The 24,625-nt window shown below is 42.9% G+C and overlaps 1 protein-coding gene across 1 annotated transcript in view; it reads right to left on the reverse strand.

Annotated features, from left to right (window-relative positions):
* The window catches only part of clasp2 (cytoplasmic linker associated protein 2), a 55,283-nt gene extending 30,977 nt beyond the window's left edge, over nucleotides 1–24,306 (reverse strand). The window contains 7 exon segments of the mRNA XM_051066578.1: nucleotides 7,375–7,445; nucleotides 11,251–11,348; nucleotides 12,181–12,256; nucleotides 13,711–13,802; nucleotides 14,469–14,572; nucleotides 17,614–17,692; nucleotides 23,317–24,306. Coding sequence (XP_050922535.1) covers nucleotides 7,375–7,445; nucleotides 11,251–11,348; nucleotides 12,181–12,256; nucleotides 13,711–13,802; nucleotides 14,469–14,572; nucleotides 17,614–17,692; nucleotides 23,317–23,514 — 718 coding nt within the window. The 5' untranslated portion in view covers nucleotides 23,515–24,306.
* Between the last annotated feature and the right edge of the window lie 319 nt (nucleotides 24,307–24,625).

Raw genomic sequence — 24,625 nt, forward strand, 5'->3', positions numbered from 1 at the left:
GACACCAGAGAGAAAGACAGAAAGAGAGAGAGAGGGAGAGCACACGGCACACATGCTGTTGCCATGGCGACCTGTGCAGACCAGCTCCTCAGATGAATAGAGCAGCAAACAGAAAAAAAAGATGTTCAGTAAAGCAAGCCCACTTGCATGCATACACATCCTTAATTTAGTTCAATCAACAGTTGGATTTACAGTTTATTCTCTGACTTCATGTTGATTTATTAAATTAGGATAGATTCTGGTCTGATGGGGACAAAAAGGATCTTCTGGCAGCACATGCCATGCCATGCAAATGTCATAACCAGCCATAGCAGACGACACCACCACAACACACCAGTGAGAGATAGCAGCTCCAACATGTACCAGGCGGCGTTGCCATGGAAACTCCAGGCCGAGATTCCCTCTCCTCTCCATTTCAGGAGAAGAGTCAAAAAGAGGAATGAGAAGAGGAGAGAGGACGGCTGGCTTAAATGTACAGACCTGACAGTCGCCCACAATCAATCAGTGGTCAAATTAAAGACATGTTAAAACTCTTCTGCAAATACATGCACCACCGCCCAGCAATGCCAATCCCTAATCCATGTGGGAATAATCCCAGAGTTTTTCCCAGCCCCCCAAAAAAAAACTAATCTAAATGCAGCCAGAGACAGAGTAGGAGAATTATAACACACACATAGTTGTTTTGTTTCTCTGTCCCTGTCTAAAGGGAAAAGGGATAGGAGGTGAAAGCTGGACGGACTGCAATCTGCAGATCCAATCAAAGTCCTGTGAAGTTCATTTAGTGATTAAATCACAGATCTGTTAAAACAAACACACACACACACACACGCGCTTTCAGTTGTGACCACACGGTGGCAGCACTGGCTCTGTTCTAGCCAAATGACTTGCATGCTTTGAACATGCCAATCCCCACCCCCCAAAACACAGCGAGATACAGCATCCTGTAGCTTTATAAACCAGAGAGAGGAGAGAGAGAGGTTTTGTGTGTGCAGTTATGTCCAAAACATTTAACAGAGAAGCAGTCACATTCAATTCTCCCTACGAGAGAACAGTAACAATCATGAGATGAAATTTGTATTTAAGTGTAAATGATCACACCCATGTGGAAAGGTATCACAATGAAGGAAATTAGAGGACTGGTGACCAAACAGTTTCAAGCTAAACAACACGGTGATGTAAGGTGATGTAAATGGTCTTCAAACACAGGAGGCAAAATAGCCATTTAAGATGAATAACTGTGTGCAACAAATCTGTGCTCCTGTTAGTAAAAACTTTCTCCACAGCAAATATAAAGTCACTGTATATTCTGTACAAACCAAACATCAGTGACAGTAAAGAGTCAGAGTTTTTGTTGTAAACCACTGGGACAACTTATCAGCTGGAGAGCTGCAGCAGACATCATCTCAAGTATTACAGCTGAAAATCTGAACATGCGACTAAGAGCATAACCAGGCATCTTCTGAGGAATTAAACTAAACTACACAGAGAGCCTGTGTTTGTGCTGATCTTCAGTAAGCTGCAGGGGAACAAGCGATGTCACATATTCCCACTCAGGACCATGTGACACTGTGCAGAGTCCCGTGCAAAAAGGTGACACATAGAAAATATTCTGACATTGCACAGCACTCATGAAAATGAGAGGGAAAGGAGAACATGAGAAGCTTTGCAAGAATTGGGACAAAAGCTGTTAAAAAGCTCATGACTGCCCCAGCTCCAAAGTAAACTAGAAGAGGTATGTGTGTCAGGAGAAAACTAGAAACCCACAGCTATTCCTGCAGAAACCAGTTTATACGCACCGAGAACAAAAAAGTACTACTACTATTCCTTCAGACAACAGGGGGTTTTTGTTTTAAAAGTTATGTCTGCAGTGCAGATACTACTTCAAAATCAAAACAACAATAAATGAGAATTGTATAACCATAATATAGTATAGGGGTAAATATAATCTCACAACACAGACTCAATCACTCAAACGTGGGATAACAGGCGATTAATCAGTGCAAAAGAGGATGTAATTACAGAGGAATAAAAGCAGCATGAATGGAAAAGGGAGTCGTCTTAGAGAAGAGAAAATTGTCTCATGCTTCTAAAAATGGCAGTGGTGCTTTTCTTATCAATACCAATTATGTAGTCTATTTGTAGCCATTGACTTGAAAGCATAAGAAGGGCAAATGAGCAGACGTTTCACTTTTAGCCACCCAGTTGTCTCTGGGACAGAGAATTGGAGGAAAGCAAGAGCAAGAGAGACACAATCGAGGCTCAGGCCCGGATTCTCTAATAGGAGACAGACCATTTCCAGCCTAGCTCAGGGAAAATGTGCTCCTTTAATGAAAACACACACACACACACACACACACACACACACACACACACACACACACACACACACACACACACACACACACACACACACACACACACACAGGTATAATTTGAGTCCCAGTTCCAAGTTGTGGAGAGGGATAAACCATAATATTCAGAGGAAAGCTTTGCCATGGCAACCAGCCTAGCCTGGAAACGGGGTCATGGTTTCCTTTGCAGAGCCGGAGATGCACTGAAGCAGAATGAGCATGTCTGCGAAAGAGAGTGAGTGAGTGAGTGAGCGAGTGTGTGTCAGTCCCTGTCAACACTGAGGTACTATGCAAGCAATGAAAGCTGCTACTGATGGTCAGTTTGCAAGGAAGGCACCGAATATCTCAGGGCTTCCACGGTATGTGTGTATGGTATATTTGTGTTTGTGTGTCTGTGTGTGTGTGTGCGTGTTTGCATTCACATGGGCTCATTTTCAGAAATAACATTAAGTAAGAGCCCAGCATGGCGCCAGCGGCACTGACATGCTTTACTTTCTCACACACAAACACGGACACATGTGTCGTTCGCCTCTACACACACGTGCATTACAGACTGCATCAATACGTTGTCATTTTGACTTATCAGTGTTAATGATGGAAGTTAGCGGATTTAATTTGGTTCATACAACATTTTGACAAACTGTATTAAACCTGTGTCGGAGGTCACTTATTCCCTGTCTTGTCCAGGAGTTTAAGTTAAAATTTGAAACTGTGATAAAATGGTTTTATCAATATATTTAAGAGGCATAAATCTTTAAATGTTGAGTTTTTACTGGGAACCACAGAATATATTGTAAAGTAAGATTAGAAACCTGAGGGACAAATTATTTAAAACATGGATGAGACTCCGTTGCTGATTCAACTAATATAAAACTAAATTTAAATTAGCCAGTTAGTCCACATGAATAACTTAACGTTATATTATCTGAGATTACGTAGATATACATGTTTGACTGATGTTCTTCTTTTGTTACCTGAAAATGTCTTGTTTGATTTTTAAGTATTGACATGTAGCAGCATCTTGTAATTTCATTTGAAATAAGCCAAATGTTTGAAACAATACAGAAATAAAACCAAAGTAACTATTATTAGATGGAACCTACAAAAACGATCTCCTTTGGCCTTTATAAACTTCCATACTCGATGATATTAAGAAGCACTATGTGAAATTCTTAGAACAGTTTGGTTTCAAAATAGCCAGAAAGAGGAGACACTAAATTCTCTCAGCCATGTCGATTATGTTTCATCTAAATTTAACAACCATCTAAACAAATAGCTTTTTCTGCTGTCACTGTGGAAGATATTTTGGTCTAATGTGGGCCCAAACCAACTCTTAAAGACTGAGGTCAAGAGAAGAGGGGTGAGCTATAATGAACATATATATATATATCTTAAAAATGCTTATTTGTTCATAATTAAAAACACACATACACGCCTGTTGACCAACTTGCCTCTCAAAAAGCTGGAGTGAGAGCTATGAAACAGGAAGGCTGCTTTAATGTTACAGCAACAGAAAGAGTTTAATTGAGAGAGAAGAGGCAGAAAAAGAGAGTATGTCAGTCACATTATTATTCTTTTTTTTTTTTACTTCAGTTGAAAAATGTAATTGAAAAGCAAGAATCCAAAGAAAACCTTTTCTTCACTTAAGCCAAACTAAATGGAGAAATTGCACATGAATCCCAGTTGGCCTCTGTGGCTAAGGTGCATACTGTGCTGTGTAACCGTGACTGATATCCTGGATTCATGTCAGGCCTCAGGCTACAAGTGATAACAACCATCCCTCTCAAACATTTCCTGTCTCACGATTTACATGAATTTTACAAAGACAAGAGAAAAAAAATAGGATACACAGATGCTCTGGCCCATGTACTTCACATCTACACACAGTCGCACACAAATTCAGTGCAACCTAATGGAGACATTTTAGGACATCCCAGTTTTCTCTTGCAGATGCAGCCTATATATCTGAGCCAGAGCTTTTGGGGTGAAAGTGCCTGGAGTTTAAGCTGATTTCAAACTAAAACCATATGCTGACAAGCCTTTGTCTGAGTGCCAGCATCCACAGCCAGACGAGATTAAAAACAGACTCTCACACACACACACACTTACCATCACCATCATCCCCAACTGCCATGGTTATAGTGTTTTATGGGTAGAAAAACTCCTTGTTGTCTTTGTCTGTATTCGCTCTTCTCCCTCTGTTCTCCAGCCCCTCTTCTTTGTCTTCTCCTCTATCTCTTTCCTTCTCTTGTTTGTTCAATCTCTCTCTGTCTCTGTCATGATGAATCAGGGAGAGGCAGTGATAGGCACAGCGCTGTGACTCGGCTACTGCGAGAGATCTCTTGTCAGCTTCCACCCTCAATCCTTTGCCCTCCCTGCCTGCCTCCCCTCCTCCCTCCCTCCCTCGCTCCTCTTCTCTCAGCAACAGCTGCCACAAACCCTTTAGAACGAACGCCAGGAGCTGGCCTAAAAGAGATGTGGGGCAAGGGCAAGTAAAGAACGAATTTGTGTGTGTGCATGTGTGTGTGTGCCCTGTGCTCTGAAGTTGATCCTTGGTAGGTTTACTGAGTATTTACAGAAAAACAGTCACACACATGCTCATCACATTCTGTTTGTGACCTTCCACCACCCTCTTTGGTGGATTTTCTTGCCAAAAGTGTTACTCGTTGAGAGCCAAACATGAATTAAGAAGACATGGAACAGGATGGGGAAATTAAAAGACTGTTTGCTTGACTGCAAAATTCAAATTAGCTTTGTGCATGACCAACAGGAAAATCTGCAAACTATTTAACAGAGTACACGCTAACTTGACAGATGATTTTGTATGAAAATCATTAGCTGCAGCGTTACTGGGACAGGGATGGGAATGCAAACAGACAAGCACCAAGAGTTTACATGCATGACTCTGAACAGCCAACTTAACTGTAGCACGACAAGGTGCACCAGTTGAGAAATACAAGAGAAAGAAGCTTAAGTACACTCGAGGTGGCAACCAGGGCCAAACTGCAGGGCAGGGAGCCAAAGTTCACCCTCATGAGCATCTGTGGTCACTTTCACTTTAAGTTCACTCACGTTTGGATATGTGGTCAACATATGGTCAGGCTGCAAAGAGTTTTTAAAGTAGATATAAAAAGTGGCTACAAATAATGCAAATACTTTGGATTGGTTTGCTGTTGTAATAGCTATGAAATGGTCAAACCATTCAGCCTGCTTGGCAGTTTCAGGCAAGCAGGGAGAGGAACAACACTACCACTGACCAACCGAGCCAGTTTCTTAAACTTTTCACTGAACTGTTGCAATGTTTACTCAGATTATTTTCCTTCTGCTATTATAAATGAAATGTGCCAATAGTCCAAAAAGATTTGTTCACCTAAATAATAACATGCACTTCTCTCACAACCCTGGAATATGGTTATAAAACCTTTAATCTAACCCTCAGGGAGGTGGGAGTTGAAAGTAACACTCCCTCCATCCCTCTCCTGCCACCAGAGACAGCATCATGGCAACTACACCCGCCACAAGCCCTGAGCTCTTCTCCATGTCTCTCCCTATGTCCCTCTCACTCTAAGTAAACAGGCTGCAGCAGCCAACCAGGCACCGACTAACTGTTGCTGTTAGACCGATAGATACAGTGACAGGGCAGCCTAAAGGTACAAACAGCCAATGACAGTCTCTGTTAGACACCAACAACAGACTTAACTGACCTCACAGTGAGCACAAACTCAGCTTACAGCCACACAGTGAAGAATTCATTTGACTAAAGTTAGGATGCAATCATACAGACACATACTCGTGCTTTGTGATGTTTACAAACATTATATATGTAACTAGTGTGAACTGTTAAAAGTTCAATCTGGCCTCCAAAATCAAACTACAGTTGTAACACACTCTCCATTGTTAGTTGCTCTTAGTGGTAGACAGGCTTTTAGCTGAATCTGTGCTTATTTCTTAGTTATCAACATTTACGCAACAAATGTGATAAACTTGCAGGAAATAAGTCAAATATTTTGGGAAGTAAAAAGCCATTATCTTTCACAACTGATTTTCACAGTAGTTACATGAATTGACTGCTGCTGAAAACTGTCAGTGAACAACTGACAAGATATTTAGGTGAAACAGACTGTTTCTCTCCCAATACTTCAACTCTGGGTATCTGTTCATATCAAATATTAATCTGATACTAGTGCTCTCTTTTTCCTGAATTTAAAATCTATGACGCTATCATTTTTATGCAAAGTTACATCAGGCCACAGATTTCTGTGGCAATGAAAACTGAATGAATGTCACTAATAATGAAAACAATAAATGTTATGACACTGAGATTATCTGGATTAGTCACACGGTCATAACTGATCCCCAGTCCTCTTTCTAAGATCTGCATCAGCTATCGCCAACTACCAAAAGAAACCACCCTGAGGATCAGTATTAAGGTATTGAGGTTTTTACACACACATATAATAATCATCAAGTCTGAAAATCGCAGCACCAATAATGCTGTTTCTCCTCTTACATGGGTGTCAGTAAATCCCTTAAGTGCTACAGAATCTAATTTTATGTTCTGAAAAGTGAAAACAAAGTGAAACATCGCTGTGAGGAGCGTTGTCAATACAATTCTAACTTTCCATGGTCAAACAACAAAGGCTGAGCCTGAGGCTCCTAAAGATCCACAGTCCACATTAATGCTGGACAGCAAAACACTCAGCAGGAGAAGCCTTCAGCTCAGGTCTGGCTCTGCCAGGAAACCCACAGCATCACAGACACAGATTAAACCATTAATCCTGTTAGGTCCTCTTACAGGAGCTCATGGCAACAAACTGACACAACAAGAGCACATGCAGATTTAAACACACACAAGCACCCACCAACACACACACACACACACACACACACACACTAACTTGCTCTCTTCTGGAACACACCCAATGCCTTTACAACAGTAAAATCATCTTGACAACGTGACTCCACTTGGTGGCTCTCAGAGGCCAACGTAACTGTGACACAATAAATGAGAAAAGGCACTGACCGTGACTTGGGCTGAGAGCCATGTTGCCTGAATTCAAGGCTTCATCAAAACGAGCAAAGATCGTCTGTAACCTGCAGAGAGAGGAGAAGAAGAAGAAAGGTTAGAACAACATACAACATATACTGCGCATACACAACAAAGCTAATTAAATTAACACAATAACAAAACTGGATGCATCCACATGAGAGTGAATCAGGAAAATGAACCTCAATCATCTTCACTGACAGGAACAAGACAAAGAAATTTTATATGCAGATGCACGCACACACGCGTGCGCGCGCGCGCACACACACACACACACCACACACACACACACACACCACACACACACCACACACAGCCCAGAGCTTTGACCTAGAGACCGGCAAGGTGCTGTGAATCCCAAGTGAAAGTATCAAAAGCAGCAACATGTGGACAGCCAGCCTGCCTGCCTGTTGGTGGGTGGGTGTGTCTATTATGCCAATCACACTCATGAAGCTGCAGCAGCAACACGACAAGTCCTCCTGATAGTCCTCCTGATGAGTCCTCCTCAGCACCAAACAAATACAACCCCTTCTTCAGTCGTATGATTTACAGGTAGGATTGTTTTCATAATAACAGGACGATGATTTACAGACAAATCAAGCTAAAATAATTGCTTTGAACGAATGAAAGCCTCCATTGTCCTGAGCAGTGTGGGCACACACTGAGTACACATGACCGATATGACAAAAACACAACACAGACACAATGACCCATGTCCAGAAACATGCCCTAATGTCTCCTTGCCAAAAGATCAGCCATGGATGTAAGCAAACAAGAATAAAAGTCATACACACCGTACTCTGTCTGTCTGTCTTTTGATGTCTGTGTGCCGCTCCACAACCACCAGACAGCTTAGAGGCTCCTGATAAGTGATGATTAGTGTTGCAAAGGGGCTGCTCAGCCGTGCAGCGTTTTCACGTGGTTCCCTTCCTTTCATTAACATTTTAATGTACCAATGTGGATCAGAAATAATCTCGCATTTAGTCCTCTGTACTCATTTGCCTCAGTATTTCCCAGTGGGCTGATTAATAGGTTGCTGTGTTGCTGCGCAACATTGCATTAGCTCCCATGCTAGTGACACACTCTGGTCCTCGGCTCCCCTCAGCTCTTTGTATCCAACATGGTGCAATGGCTCTGAGAGGGAGGGAGGAAGACGGGAGGAGGAAGGGAGGAAGGGAGGGCGTGAGAGAGAGAGAGAGAGAGAGATAGAGGGAGCCAAACAGCGAGAGACCAAAGCATGCTACGGGCATGCGACAAAGCACCACCTACTGTCGCACATACGTACTGTATGCTAAGCAAACACACCCACTGAGAACAGTGACACAAAGAGTTAAATCTCAGACAGGGTCTTTGTGTGCATGTGTGTGTGTGAGAGAGAGACAAGTGGGCCAGTTTGTGTGACAGGCAGCAAAGAGATTCAGTTACCCTTTACATAACCTCCCTCTCATATCCAGACACACACACACACACACTCGTCAGAGGGGGAGGGGCTTTACAGCTAGAAGCAGACAGAAAGCAAGGCTGCTCCTCCCCCCTTTACCTCTTTCCTTTTCACCTCACTTGTCTATATTCCCTCCCTCCTACTCCTCTCTTTTAATCCCACTTCTCTATTCACATTCTCCTAATTCAAGGATCCCATCTTCACCCCTTCACTGAGCTCTCAATCTGTGTTGGGTACAGATCGACTGTCATTGAAAAACGGTCACCCTGAGTTCAGCCGGAATGACTCACACCTTTGAGGCCACTCATTTCCCTTTTAAACAAGAAATGTGTGTATAAGATAGGTCTAGTGAATACAGCTTCAACCAGAATTTGACCTGCTGATAGGAGACTAATCTCTTGTTGTTACTGTCAACAGAGACTCAAGGCTGCAAGAGTACATCACTGCTAGACCTCAGAAATTCATACAGTCCACACATAAATAAATGCTAGTGTAAACTTTTTGTTCTTTCCACTCATCAGGGGGTCAGTTTAAATGACGTTTAAGCTTCAATAACAACACTGACCAATAAAACTGCCATCTGTTACAGAAACACAAACAAAGAAATCCAGGTGGTGTCTGGCCCGTGTTCAACACAGGACAGGATGAGCTGGGTCACACAGATCAGTCAGATGATTCACAGTGATTGAGACTGACTGCCAAAGCTGCTGTAACCTGTGCCACTGATGGTCTGGAAGGAGTCACTCCTTATCATTCAACTGACACATTTTGTAAACTACATTTTTTACCTTTTACTGCTGGTAGCCTCCAGACAGTACAACCTGCACATACCTGTAACTGCTGAGTGGAGGAAATATCTTTCAAAATGTTCACAAATCCCTCCTGCACTGTCAAATTGCCTCATTTACAGAATTTCATTACCATAATAGTTTATTTAATGTACTGCATTTGCTCAGACAAAACATGTGGTAGAGGTAAAACTGACCTGCATGAAAATGTAACTATACTTATTAGTCACCACCTCCAGGCCTACTCCCAATTAATTGAGTTAGCAATGTAAACAGCTTTTGATATAAACAAATTAAACACATTTTGAGTGCGATTTAATAGTGTAGGCTTGGATATCATTTCAGGCTCTTTTTTTTTTTCAAAATGTCCCTGGAAATTTCATTTAAAGTGCAAGTGTCACAAGCTGTTTGTTCCAGACATGTCAAGGACTTCATGCAGCTGAATATGGGTCGTTTGTTTTTCAGGGTTAAAATAAAAAGCAGGCCCTGTCTGGTAAAATCCTCACTTGCCTTCTGCCCTCTTTTGTGCTTTACAAGGTTTGTTCTTTCTCAGAGTAATAAACAGACTAGCAAGACCATAAAGCATAAAGGCAGGAGTCATCCACCTGTCATTATTCCCCCACATTATCTTTTCCACCTCATATTCTCAGCCTTCTACACTCCCCCTCTCTGTCATGACGCTCCCTTTCTCTACATCATCTAATGCTAGCTCTACAGAGTTGATATGTGATCTTGTCTGACACTGGGCTGCAGCCCTGCATTCCACCCAGCAACCATATACTAACACAAACACACACAGACACACAACATCCACCTGACCTTCATACCAGCGCTCCAATATTATCAGTAAATAAACTAATAAAACTGGCTCAATATATTTGTGCTGCTCACAATTCATGTTCATCTCATATTAACTGCACTACAGAAGAGCAAGCGAGCACTGGTTTCAGACCTGACTCACTGCATCTGTCAGACCTCTACATATATCCTAACAACACACACACACTGGCCTGTATAAATCCCACATACACAGACAGCATGTTTACACTGGAGACAGACAGGCTTAATATGCGCAACACATGACACATGGCCACAGCCAGCATTCACAGACGCAAGACTCATACTGAGCAGTCAGCACACAACACTGACTGCTGCTCGGATCTCACACATGGGAGAGAGAGGGAAAGTGGGGGGAAAAATGGGGGTGGGGGGTCACTGTGTGCTCAGAATAACCCTCAACTGGGCACATGTAACCAGGACGACCAAAGAAGGACGAGACCACTCAATGGACCTCTTCAGTTGACATGAACACACACACGCTTTCTCCGATTTTTCCCCAACTCTGTTACTCCACCCAATGCCTTTGTACCCCATGTGCCCCCCGCCCAACCCCTCACCCTCCCCCCTCCCCTCCCACAGTCAGTCAGCATTGTGCTCTGGATGAAAGTGCCTCTGTGTGTGTGAAGGGCAGAGTGGTGCATGGTGTGGCCTGGGACAGACTGAGTGCCAAGGCCACAGGACCCGCAGACCCTCCACACAACTCATCCCCGCTCGACAGAGCGCACACACAAATACACACCATTATAAATACCATCAGTAACAGACACTGACAAAATAACTCACCGTGCAGCAGGCAGTCCTCTCTTCCCCACATCTGCTCTGACCCTCTCTCCGACGTGACGATAAACATCCACCAATGTTGTTATGGAGGCCTCACGAACCTAAAGACAGCACACATTAACCAATTTAAAATCCCCCCACACACACACACACACAAATAAAATTACATGCATGCACTCATGCTCTCAGATACTGTGCACAAAGGTATCTGAATGTTGATCTTGTCATTGCAGAAGTGTGTGTTCAAAGCAGTAAGATTATGGATAATTTTCCATAATAATAATCCATTAAGATTACACTGCCTGGGATTAGAGTGACTAAAGGCTGCAAACATAAACACATATTAAAAAATAAACCCTAAAGGGCCTCTACTCATCCCCGTTATGGGTGGCATCTGATTTGCTAGTTATGTTGTGGGCACTGTTGTGATTGGGTGGTGGGATGCTGTTAAAGGGATTCTCGGCAACTGAGGAAGGGCGGGCATGTTGCGGATGTTGATTGGTCGGGACAGTATGTGGGTAGATAATCATTGGGTAGACGATAGAAGCAGATTTCAGCTTTGGGGTGCAACTCCACAGGAGGTTATACCAACCTCTCTCTATCCCTCTCTCTCACTTACTCACTCACTCACACACATACTTGGAGTTAGTACCGTTGTGTGCATTAATGGCTGGGTGTTGGTGCTCATGATTCAGCAGTTAAACTGGGCGGGGGGGGGGGGGGGGTGCACAGGGCCCATCTCCTCACTAATAACAGTAATAATCACAGATCTATCTTAAGATGCCTGCCAGCATACTCTGGATGCTGAAAACTAAACCACAGGCTTAGCTACAGGCTGGTACAAAGAAGAGACAATGGCTTCAACCCACTCACACACATATACACAGTAACAGACACGTATGGAGGTGCATTGATCTTTGCTTTGCCTCTTACCTGTGGGTTCTGGTCTCCAGTCAGAGAGCAGAGATGAGGAACTAGTTTACTGAGGCTCAGTGGTTGGGCTCCATACCTGTAAGAGACATGCCAGAGGACAAGGAAATGAGAGGGATGATTATTAATGTAAAGCAAGCCTGAATCATATGATCGTGCAGTCTAATTATGTCCTGCCTGCATTCATATCGCATTTTCAGGAATGAGGGAAACGCTTGTATTCTCAGGAGAGAGAACAAATTTATGAAAGATTTGTGTAACTTGCAAATAGGGTTTATGAACCCTGGGATATATGGAACTTATAAATGAATAAATGCAACAAATCATTTTATTGGAAAATACAAAAAAAACTAGAACTGAATTATAAGAAAACATTCTACTACATTGAGCTTTGTCAAAAACATGTGAAAAGAGGCAGACCATTTCTGTGTCATGTTGCAAATGTGTGTCACGCTCAGTAAACATCTTTAGGTTTATTATCAGGTAGCAGCTTAGCATTTAGCATAACAGCGTCAATCTCCATTAACAAAAAGATGATACAATTAGCACCGCGACTCTAACAGGCCAGATTTGCTGTGTGCGCTAACCTTAAGGTGAAAAATACACTAAACTACAACCTGCACAGATTTGAACTGCTGCTGTACAAGAATGCTGTTTGGTCTGGAGTCTATAGGTGTGTTTGTTTAATGACACTTTAAGCTTACAAAATGTAGGTTAACCATGACAGCAGTGTCTCAACAATCCCAGACTCTGCGGCAAGAGACAAGAGCAGAACCCTCTTATAGCTAATCAGAGGAAAAGAGAACAAATTAATTCACTTAGAAATGAACTGAAGACAGAAAAATGAAGTCAAAAAATGCTGTCTAGTTTAACCAATACGCTTATATGTGAACTGACGGATTTTAATTTTATTTCTAGTGCACATAAACTCCTTTCTCTTATTTTCCCAGATATAAAGTCCAAGACCTCCTGTGGCTTCTGGAAAAATGTCTCTAAATAGACCAGCATATTTTCTTTGGAACATAGTAGTAAGATACAGACCCTTTCCAATTATTTGTTCATGTTGATTTAAAAAAGAAAGTCCTCCATCAGGCCTGACAGCTGAGCTTGAGACAATGTAAGAGTTCAGGCCAAGGGGGGAAATTGAGAACAGACTTTTAAAACACTGTGAAAGCAACACATAGCGACATGTATGCTTGAAGACGTCACCTGACAAAAGTGGTGGTGCCATTTGTCGCACGTGTGCCACCTCTACAGAGTCACACAAACAGTTAAGAGGATTAATCCTGGAGACACAGACTGTGTGTTTCTTGAACAAACAAAATGGGGCATGTTCATGGAGGATAGTAGTAACAACACATGGGGGAAAAAGTGTCAGTGTCCAGAGCAACAAAATCAATGAGCTGGGTTTAAAGCCAGTATAATTAGTTAGATTTTGAATTTGCTGTAAGGAGTAATGTATGACTTTCTGAAATGTATTCTTTCACATTTCACCCTGGCAGTGATTCAGATGAAGACGGGGAAGTTACTCACGTGTTGAGCGTGGCACTGAGACAGAGGCAGACTCCTTCTCGACTGCGGAAGTTCTTATGTTTAAAACCAGGAAGCAGCCTTTCCCAAACGTACTGAAAAAAGGAAAATCAGAAGGATACATGTGGGAAAAGGAGAGAGAGACAGGGGGAGAGAGCCTCAGTAAGAACAAGCAGAAGAAATTCCTGCCAGGCAGCTCATCGCTCATCAGGGGTTTGAGCAGATTAGGGAGCAGAGAGAGGGTTACAATCTGTGGAGATGTGCATGTGTGGTGTGTGTAGATAACACAAAGTAGAATAGAGATGTAGCCTGTGTTATTCCTTACATATCCAGAAGAGGGAGCCCAGAACATAGAGTACTTCTCTGCAGTAGTGAGTATCTATTATTGATGCGGAGGTGGCTGTGATTTGTCTACTGTCTCCGTTCTGCATCTTAATCGAGCATTTGAATACACAACAACTGATCTGAACAGGCTGCTGCTAACTGGTTCTTCTACCAGTATACAAAACAGTTTCGTCACAGTTGCAACTTTCTTGACACCTTCTGCTGTCAAAGACAGAACGACAGCCCTGAAACTATTTTAGCAAACAATCTATGTCTATTTTTGATTGACATCTAAATCGTCTTTGAGTGACAAAAACTGTCACTTTGTTTTGATGTCTGTCATGTTACATGTGGTGCTCAACTCAGTAGCTCAAAGTGTCTTTAACTGATCAGGATCCTGAGATTTTTATGTTCATGTCTGTGGGTATGTGTCTCACCATGGGTGAGGCAGTCTGCTCCATGCAGCGAAGGATAAGAGCTTGGCTGTTCTCCCGAACCTGGTCCTTCCCATCACCCAGCCGGTCCACCAGAGCTGGCAAGACTGCAGACAGAAACAGAGATGGAAGAGGGGAAGAGCAGAAGAGAGGGTGTGGTGGCCATGAGGGTCAATATATATGAAAAATGCAGGTCAGTGTACAGTGCATTAAGTACAGGAGAAATGAGGCCACAAATGACTCTGAATCTTTACCAGATTTAAATGGCAGAGACAATGAAGACTGCCCCCAAGTGGAGAGCATTTAAAACACATAGGTATTCAAAGATACATGCTCATCATTAGTAGAGTCACAGTCTGTGGGTGTGTGAGAGAGGAGAGACTGTAATTGTACTGTAAAAGCTTAAGCAACGCCACCAGGGCTCTGACAAAACAAGGGGAGGAGAGGACAGGAAATGAGAAATAGACCGTGACTAAAATAATGTCAAGATCATCAAATGCTCTCATGTCAGCTCCACTTCAACACACAACTGATCCAGTAGTGAGCCTATGTAATGTACACAGTAAAGCACAGAAAAATAAGGGCCTTTACTGCTGGCATCCAAGTGAACTGTGAGTATTTTAGCAACAAAAACAAATGTTTCAGATGGTTACTGTAATCCTCTATGAACTGAAGTGCGGAGGTGCCATCAGCTTTAAGTGTATTTGCAACTTTAAACGAACAGGTACTTGACAGCTTTTTATCTGAAGGCCTGCAATGTGTGGGTGCCACAAAAAGTAGGGTCAACAAATTGACCCTATTAACAAGAACTGTCAGTGTATCTAATGACTGATATGGTTTATTCCTCTGTGCCAAAGACTTCCAAAACTATTAAAAAATATTTTCATCTGTGAATACTCTCAGCTGAAAACAGTCCTTAGCAAATCAGCTATTTACTCCCATTTAAGTAACATTTGTTTTTGGGTGAAAATGATGTAACCTTTTCTAATAATGAATGTATAATGTATAATGAAACCAGTGGGCTTCTGGCTGAGAGCTACTGACAGGGTAGGAAAGTCATAAAGTGTTGAGAGACAAATTAGGAAAATAGAGGCTATTTTCAGCCTTGTCCTTTAACTCGTGAAGTCCAAAATTCACAACATGCAATGGTTTAAAAGGCTCGTCTTAGTCAGCCTGTTTAAACACATAAAATGCCAAATCTGTTGAGTCTCTCTCTGTTTGACCATCAGATGGAGATGCCAAACTTTCTGAGTTACATAAAACTCAAAACCTCCCTTTGACATTCACGCAATGGGATAAACAGGAATACACACAGACTGACATTTGCACACAAACACACACACACCCACACACACGCAATCCTACCCACATTCCTAGTCTAAAACATCAGCTGGGGGGTGGGGGTGTGTGTGACACAGTGATGTCATCTCCCCTTTCCTGTGTGTGTGTGTGTGTGTGTGTGTGTGTGTGTATTTGTGTGTGCGTACATTATGTTACCATAACAGCTGGTTTCCTGGGCAACAAGGACAATTCCCTCAAACAGAAAAAATGACAGGAGGGCATTGTTGCACACAACTGCTGTAGTAAAGTCAAACACACACACACACACACACACAGACTTCTTGTATGTGGCAAGTTGACTCATTTTGTTTCATCTCTTTCAACTGGACAATCTAACTGGGAAACTACACAGGTGCTGGGCGAATCACATCACTTAGTTTTATCTGATACACTGCAGCCTTATGGGATCTGTATGTATCAATTCAATTTCCACTTAATGTGGGAGCTACTTGTCAAGATGGTCAACAGCACAGAATCAATTCCCGTGCACATGCAAACACACACTGTGTAATTGCAGCAGCCCTGTACAATGAGTCAGCCCAGTAGATCAATACAATCAGTCAGTCTCAATGATCTCATCTTCCTCCCCTCTGTGTGTGTGTGTGTGTGTGTGTGTGTGTGTGTGTGTGTGTGTGTGTGTGTCTGGGAGGAGGGTGGGTGCAGGGAGAAGGAGAGAGAGCACAGGAAAGGAGAGATGGAAGTCAGATGGAGGGAGGGAGATTCCAGAGCCAGCAGTGGCTCAGAGAGAGGTTTTTACCATCAGTCTGAAAACACACACTCCTGTTACACACACTAATACACACAGCTCGGCTAGGGCACCGTCGTAGACATTGAACAAGGTGTGTGTGTGTGTGTGTGTAGTGGCAGACTTTGCACAGCGTGACAGGTCCAATCATCCCTGAGCTGCACTGCAGGGTTGAGTGCGTTTGTTGGTGACAAGAGCCAGTCTGGCTGACAAAGACAGCTGGTGACACCTTAAGCGGGCACACGCAAGGGCTGGCACTGACATGACACACACACACTATCACACACAGAGCATGTAATCTGATACAAGATTCAGTCATATGAATGCGAGGTGTGGTTTTGGGGTGCAATAGGGTGAGCTACAGTACGGCAGACAATTCAGAGCCTAAATATAGAGACCAGAGGATGTATAATAGAGAGGGGGTGGTGCCAGGCTTTAGAACAGCACTGCTGGTCTCTCAGAGGAACCACAAAGTGGAAGTGAGAAACAAAATGGAAGGACAGGGGCCAACATGCTGAAGAGTCTATACAACAATACAAAAACCACCACACTTCATGTAGTGCGGAGTAGTGAAGCTGAGTACAAAGTGGTAAATTTTTGTGAGATTCAACATTTATTACTACTACTTTATAACTACAACAGCCAAGAGGGGAAACTCATCGTCGAATAGCTCAGCTTAAGATAGTGGAGGGAGCACTTTGCTGAAGACATTAACTTTTGAGCCTGATGAACCGAGCAAAGAAAGAGATCCTTATAATCCCCTCTGCAAAGAATGACAAACTAAATGATAACAATAAGCATGTGTTGGCTATAGAAAAGCTGAAAACTGGTTTGGACAGAAGCAGGTTTGTACATGTTTGTTATCTATTTCATGGAGAGAAAAACTACAACAAAATATAAAAAGTATTTGGTTGTATCAGAAAGTTGCATCAGTGAGTGAAAACTCCCATGTTTTTTTGTGTGCAAGCTCAGTTTAAAAACAAAAGACAAATATTTCATGAACGAGTTTCACTGTAAATAAAACATGACCTGAGGGAAATTCAGGGAGGGGGTGTATCTCACCTGTGCCCAGGTATCCTTTGAACCGCTCTCCCATGCGGTCCACAAACGCACCGCAGATGTCTATCCCCATCAACGCCACCTACAAAACACAGGGTGAGACAGAGGCAAAGGTTATGCTGGGTCATACACGATAATTATTGTGTGGACACTTCACAGGAATTCCTTTTTCATTTCACATCAACAAACTGTCAACCACAGCTGTGATAAGAGGACACATGTGTTGAGGATTAAACCAGGTTCTCACTGCAGAGGCTTTGGAAAACATTTTAAGTCTGATCTTGGCGTCCTAAATGGATTTAAAAAGTGCTGAATCAAACCGTCTCCTCCGAGTTTTTGTTGACTCAGCAGACAGCCAACATTATGAAAGGTAATGTTGTCAAGCTGAAGGAATCCAAGTCTCTCCTCATCAGTCCTCATAACTCTGATGTCTGGATGAGCAGTGACACATTGACACAAATACTGCACCTAAAAGAGACTGGCAGCTGAGCTCATGTCAGAAATAAAATACAAACAGGAAATAATTGGTACTGAGCTGCTCGAGTCACGAGGGAAAAAAAAGAAAGAGAAAAGCATGTTTATACACACTAATCACTCAACCCAGCGCACACTTTAGCAGTCTGTAAAATAAAATTCAGCTTTTATTCTGGAAATCCACTGTTCACAGTAGAAGTCATAAAAAACATAGACTGACTTTATTTATAATTTCTTTTCCACCATTTTTTTCCACTATTTTTCTCTCCCTAGACTGAATGTGCAGCACTGAACAGTCAGGTTTACACTTCTTGTAGAAAGCTTGAACATACCCATAAGCCTGAATGGAAATATCAGAAACTCAATTCTCAAACGCTTGAACCACAGAAAACCATCTGTGAACTGAAGTTACAACCTCCCACTCATATACGACCACATAATATATAAATGATGACACCTCAGCCATTGCCAGTTGGTGCTAAAATGCAGTTAAAAAAACCTAATAAGTGAGCCTTTGAATTGAGTTTATTTTTTCACACAAATGCTCTAAAGTATGGTGCGTGGCTAAGGTTGAAAATGTGCTTGTATGGATACAGAGATGATACTATAGTTGACAGTCTAAAAAAGTCATATTTAATAACCAATATACTGTCTCAAAGGTTATGTCAACAGCTGTGGCACTCTTGATTATGTAACCTTGTTGTGACCTCTTTACACCATCAGCATAACAGCAGCTGACGTAATCACACGATTTGCACTTTTCTGGAAATTTGGTTTAAAAAAAATCAGAAGACTTTAGCATCAACATGACGGCTTGGTTCATCTGTACAATAAAATGTTGAGGTGACAACACGTTTAGAAGTATGCCACACATTCACAGTGTCATGATGTTTGTTATAATAACCCATGACAATCTCTTTTCCTGTCTTTCTTCTCTCCCACTGCTCTGATTTGGCTCAGTCATTTAAAAAGAAAATCTGGCTTGTGATATGAGTCGTAGGGGGAAGGTAGACTGGATTTTTTTTTGTCTAGTGGTAAAGTTGAGTTTTCCACTGTGTTTCTGATTAGGATCACATCCCACACTGCGCTGTGCTCCTGGAATGCTTGTTTTGGCAACGCCACGGTAAAACTGAACAGTCCAAAAAGAAAATCCATTAAAATATTATTCTCCAGACTCCTCTGTCCTGCTCAGAGTGGGGAGTCAGACTGCAGTTTATTCCCTATTTTAGTCAAAGGAGGAGCAGAGCCAGGTAACTACAGAAACAAAAAGGAGGAGAATTTGTGTGTGTTGTGGGGGGGGGGTATAACCAGGACGAAGGCCAAGTATTACCACAGAAAACAAAAATCACCTGGAGAAGAAACATGAGCTCTGGGTCAATATGATGACTACCTTACACTGACCTAATTTAGGGTGAGCAGGAGAGGAAAAACATCGGGACAAAGAAGAGGCAGCACAGGAAGGAAACAGCCCCCGGGCCTCCCCTCCCCTTCCCCCTCCTCCACCCAGCACCCCAACAAGCTCGGCGCCCACAACCATATGGCATCTTCATATGGAGAGAGTGAGAGGAGGAGGAGAAAGAAGACAAGAGATGGAAGAGACTGTTTGTTATCCACGTTGGACAGGAGAAAATGGAGGAGGAGGTTCCTTCCTGCTTCTGCAGTTTAATGTGTGGATAGTGGGTGAGGAGGGAAGGGGGCAATATCAAAAGGCCACTCAGGTTTCACCCCAAATACTCAAAGCATCAGGCATGTGGAGAGAGCAGCGTCTAACAAGGACACTGACACACACAAATATTATTCTACAACAAACTACAGTGTGTCTCTAGACTGCGAGCTTCAAAACATCAGGGGCGTCGGAGGTATGCTGGAGAAAAAAAACAGTAAATATTTAGTCCTCTATGAATGGTTCTTTGTGAAGACTCAGGTTTACTGCGTATGGTGGCTTAGCCTGCTAATTCGCATACCATATACGCGGTTTAGTCTGGATTCTAGAGAGGCTTAAAGTGAGTTCTGGATGGAAAAACATGGTCCGAGGCTCCGATATCACACAGCAACATTCGGGAGAGGACAAAATGTGCTGAGATGGAGGCTAGTGCTATAACAATTAGATTAGGGCTGCAACCCAGTTAATCTGAAAGTAATTTTTTCAATTCAATGACTCATCATTTTGCTTGCAAAATAGTGAGAAATGCCTATTGCAGTTTCCCACAGGCCAAGGTAACATGTTGTCTTAGTTTGTCTGACAAACAGTCCAAAGATATTTAATTTCCTATCAAGTATGACAAAGAAAATTCTCATATTTGAGAAGATGGAAACAGAAAGTTAAATATTTTTATATAAAAATGGCTTAAAAGATTATTTAACTATCAAAATTGTCATTTAATAATTCTATTTTGTGTTAATCAACTACTCGCTGCAACTCTAAAGTAGATGATTGATCCATTAGACAGTCACTGCAAAATTAGTTGAAGATCCTGATTTCATCTCAGAGACAACAGGACAGGGTTTTAGGTAGTCTGTAAAATGGAGGTCTATATGAATTCAAATCCACACTCAAGTTGTGCTTGACTTTCACCGTTACAGTTACTGCACAGCTGGTGGGCATGAAACCAACTTTTCTTTTACAGACTTTTATGATACAAAACAATGGAGAAACATTCATTTGTTTCATGTAGTGCCAGATTATATTAGCCTATTTCATTACCATATTAGCCCAGATACATTTCATTTATAAGACTGTTTTCCGTAGCTCGCAGCACCAAGAATGGTGCATGTCATTACTGAGGATGGTGGCAAAAGACTGGCAAATTCACAGCACAGCACTAAGACTTGACCAAACTGCAGTAAGAACCTGGAGCTCTTAACCGTTAATCCACTGATAATAAAACGGCAAAAAAAAAAAAAAAAATCTAAATGCAGATTAAGAGCATTGTCTGCCCCAACCCAAAGCTAAGTTATCTTTGCTGGCTGTAGGTCACCAGTGCCTGCAGCTGCTTCCCACTAAAAGCAGCAATCAATTCTCTTCACTGGAAGGTTTCTACTACGAAGCACCTGCAGGAAGAGCTTGTAGGAACAACACATGAAAAAATGTTTCATTGTTTAAAAGGGAACCATGAATTTATTGATGCTGTAGTGTAACAGACAGTATTTAACTGGTAAACGCCGGTCTTAAGAGTGTTTTCTCTTTGTGCATTGTTACCAAAAGGTTGCACTATAATACTTATTGTATCAATGTTTTAGTTTATCATCTCATCCCAGTTTTGTGTTTCAGACTCAGTCTGGGCAGGACAGTCTAGCAGCGGTATCAGTCTTCAATCAGTCCAGCTAGTGTCCAGTCATCTGGTCCTGCTGCCCATAAAAGCAGCATGCAATATTAATGCCCTGTGTTTGTGTGTCTCATACAGGCGCAGAGGCCTCTGTGATGTTGTGAGAGCAGAGTACATGAGGTGCATCCGCTGCTCACAGAGAACAGAAAGACGACGGTAAGAGTGTGAAACTGACTCAGTGACGGAAAAAAACACAGATCCAGTCAAGGGCACACGAGTGAAGGAGAGGAAGACAGCCAAGGGACAGATGGAAGACTTTATTTTATCCACTCCTAAAAGAGGAACTTCAGTCCGACAGTCTCCTGATCTGAACATTATTTTTATTTACAGGTCGTGGCTTGTGTTTTCCGCTCACCTGCCCTTACCCAAATTATCACTCAAGTTCTCCACTCTCCTCCTCTTGTCAACTCTGCATCATCTCTCCTCTCTTCTCTCTCTGTGCTGATGCAGCATCTTACTTACAGCTGACCCCTCCTTCTCTGTGCCTGACAGGGAACCAATCAGCGTCGCTGAAAGCCTGCTGTGTGAAGGCCTCTGGGGGGGTCACGACTCGCTTGCACATCACTGCCAGACACTGATCTGAGTTCAAGTTACTGTATGTGTCATCTACATGAAAGAGCAAATCTGAACAAAGGGAAATGTTGCATTGTCACAACTAGGGATGAAATACACAGAGGTAGACATAGAGGTGGTGATGAGCCACCTTTTCACTTTAAACATTTTGCTTCTGGTCATTAATTTTGATGCTTATAAGTCAACTGATGCTGGCACCAGAATAAGCCATGATAAAGAGAACTGAGAGAGATCTGAACTTTCATCAGCGCTCCTCAAAACAACCTTTTCCCTATTTCTATCACTGCCTACATATTGGAAATACAAAGTTGCATTTATTTGGTTGCATTTTCTACCACTGGCTGAGGAGCAGTGTTTTCAAGAGGTTGAGGATGATCCCTTATGCAGAACGCACTATTTCCACACTCTTACAGTCTTGCTGAGTCCTCCATATCAGCGCAGACGTTGTTAATCAGCCCAGAAAGAGACTGTGGAGTCAAATTTCAGCACGCCTTGAGAAGAGATTTCAGACTGTTTTGACTTGCTTTGTTATATCTTAATGAAAATGTCACATTCCAGCATTTCTGAAATATGGCAGAGTGCAGACAAGGCCACCACACACACACACACACACACAGCAGGAGAGGGGTGAAAATGAACAGGAAAACTGAGAAAAGACAAAAGGGGAGATTGAGAGAGTGTGTGTCTGTATGTGAGGGTGAGAGGGAAACAGAGAGAGAGAGGGGGAGAGATGGAGAGAAAGCATAGGTCATAACAATGAGTCTTCTGACCCCTCCCCCATCCCAGCCAGTCCTCCAGTAGTCTACAGTCCTGACAATGGGTCCCCTTGATACAGACACACACTCTCAGCCAAAACAACAATATAAACTCTGACAAACCACAGGAATGCTCTGCAAATGTCCTACTCTGTCGCCGGGATGAAATGTAAAAAATGTCTACCTTTTATCATACAAGAATAGACTGCTAGGTTGTCAAAATGAAGCACAGCCTCCAGCTTTTATGTAGGTCTGGTGAGAGGATGAGCTGCACAAAAACGCAAATTAAATTTAGTCTCGTTTGGCTTGAATGCGATCAGATAAGATAAAGGGGAAACCAGTTTAAGTGGCTCTGTTTTAAGAGAGATCACACCACCTCGACGATGACAGCTCGTTTAAAGTTAAAGTTCTTCGCATGGAAACCAACCTCTTGGCAAATAACATAAAATTTCCATTGCCCCCCTCTCTTCCCGTTCACTGGATGAACTGCTGGAAAATAATTCATGAACAGGCCGGGGGGATGACTGCTGCAGTGATACTATGATACACTCATAGGATGACTGGCCAGGATCTCTCACCTTGAAATTGCTGGAGTTCACCCATCCGGTTAGCTCGTCTATGGTCTTATCCAGTCGGGGTTTGTCCTGTTCCACGTCCGGGGAGCGGTGCGGGTCGTTTAGGTAGTCAATGAGGTCCTGTCCGACCTGCAACCTGCGGGTAACGTCTTTCTGTAGTACCTGCTGGTAAAAATAGTCCATGTTGTCATGTTCCTCCATTGGGCACTCAGTGCCGAGTGGCCAGCCACTGATGCCGGCCTCAAACAGGAGACAGTGGTCGGTAGGACGGGTTGTGAAGGACCGAAAAAGATGTTAACTGTAGCCCTGTGGGGGGGCAGAGAGACTGTGCGGTCTGAACTGAGACTAACTGATGTTTAACCATCAACATGCAATACCTTATACAGAGAAAAAAGACCCAAACGGATTTATTTAACACCAACCAAGTCAAGAGTTCAACTTTGTGCGACAAAGACCAAGCTCACTAGCTCTCTTACTATAAAACGTTGGCTTAGCAGGCTGACTTAAAACTTCGAGAAAGTTCAGGAAACGTGTAATTGTGGTGGACTCGGCAGGTTCCCTCAATATATCTGGATCAAAACAAGCTAGCAGCCGTGGTTGGCTATCTATTATGCTAACAAAAATAGCACCTAGCTAGTTAGCACAGCGACCCAAACATGGACAGACCGCTTCACATCAGCTAGCTCGGCTAACTAACGTTAGTTATCCGCAGGCCTAACGCCTGGCTCCTCTCCGCTCCTCTATTCCATAACCACAGGCTGGAAAGTCTGCCAAGCTTCAGCTGTTGGCTCCTCCAGGGGTAAACTTGCACCAAACTTTTGCAACAAGGACACGGCTCCAGTCCTGCTGTAACTGGTTTCTCTTTAATCCAGGAATAATCGCCGCTACCGCTGAACCCGTTAAGTGGCGCTGAAAGCTGCGCGCTGCCGGGGACTGCAGTTCATCAGGAGGCGCAGCCGATCAACGATCAGGCCGATGGGTCTTCGGGCACCGCACAGCTAGCCAGTGAGATGCCTGATGTAAAATGTCAAATAAGTGTACGAGAACCACACTGAAGCTTGAAGAGGGAGATCTACGCACTAACTATGTAAAACCATATTTTCTAATTTAGCTCATAGCTAGATAATTTGTGTTTCCTGTAAAAATCACGAGTCAAACTAGATGCACTGTTTGTGTGGGCGTGTCTGCCGTCTACACGGCTCTTTGGTGACATCTAGCGGTGAAACTGATGTCGATGCCCGCTCTCAGTTTGCCGCAGTTCACTGTAGTGTGGTCAGACAGTACTAGGGGACAAAATTTCACACTGGAGAGA

This window comes from Lates calcarifer, linkage group LG3 (assembly GCF_001640805.2).
Source record: "Lates calcarifer isolate ASB-BC8 linkage group LG3, TLL_Latcal_v3, whole genome shotgun sequence".
NCBI lineage: Eukaryota > Metazoa > Chordata > Actinopteri > Centropomidae > Lates > Lates calcarifer.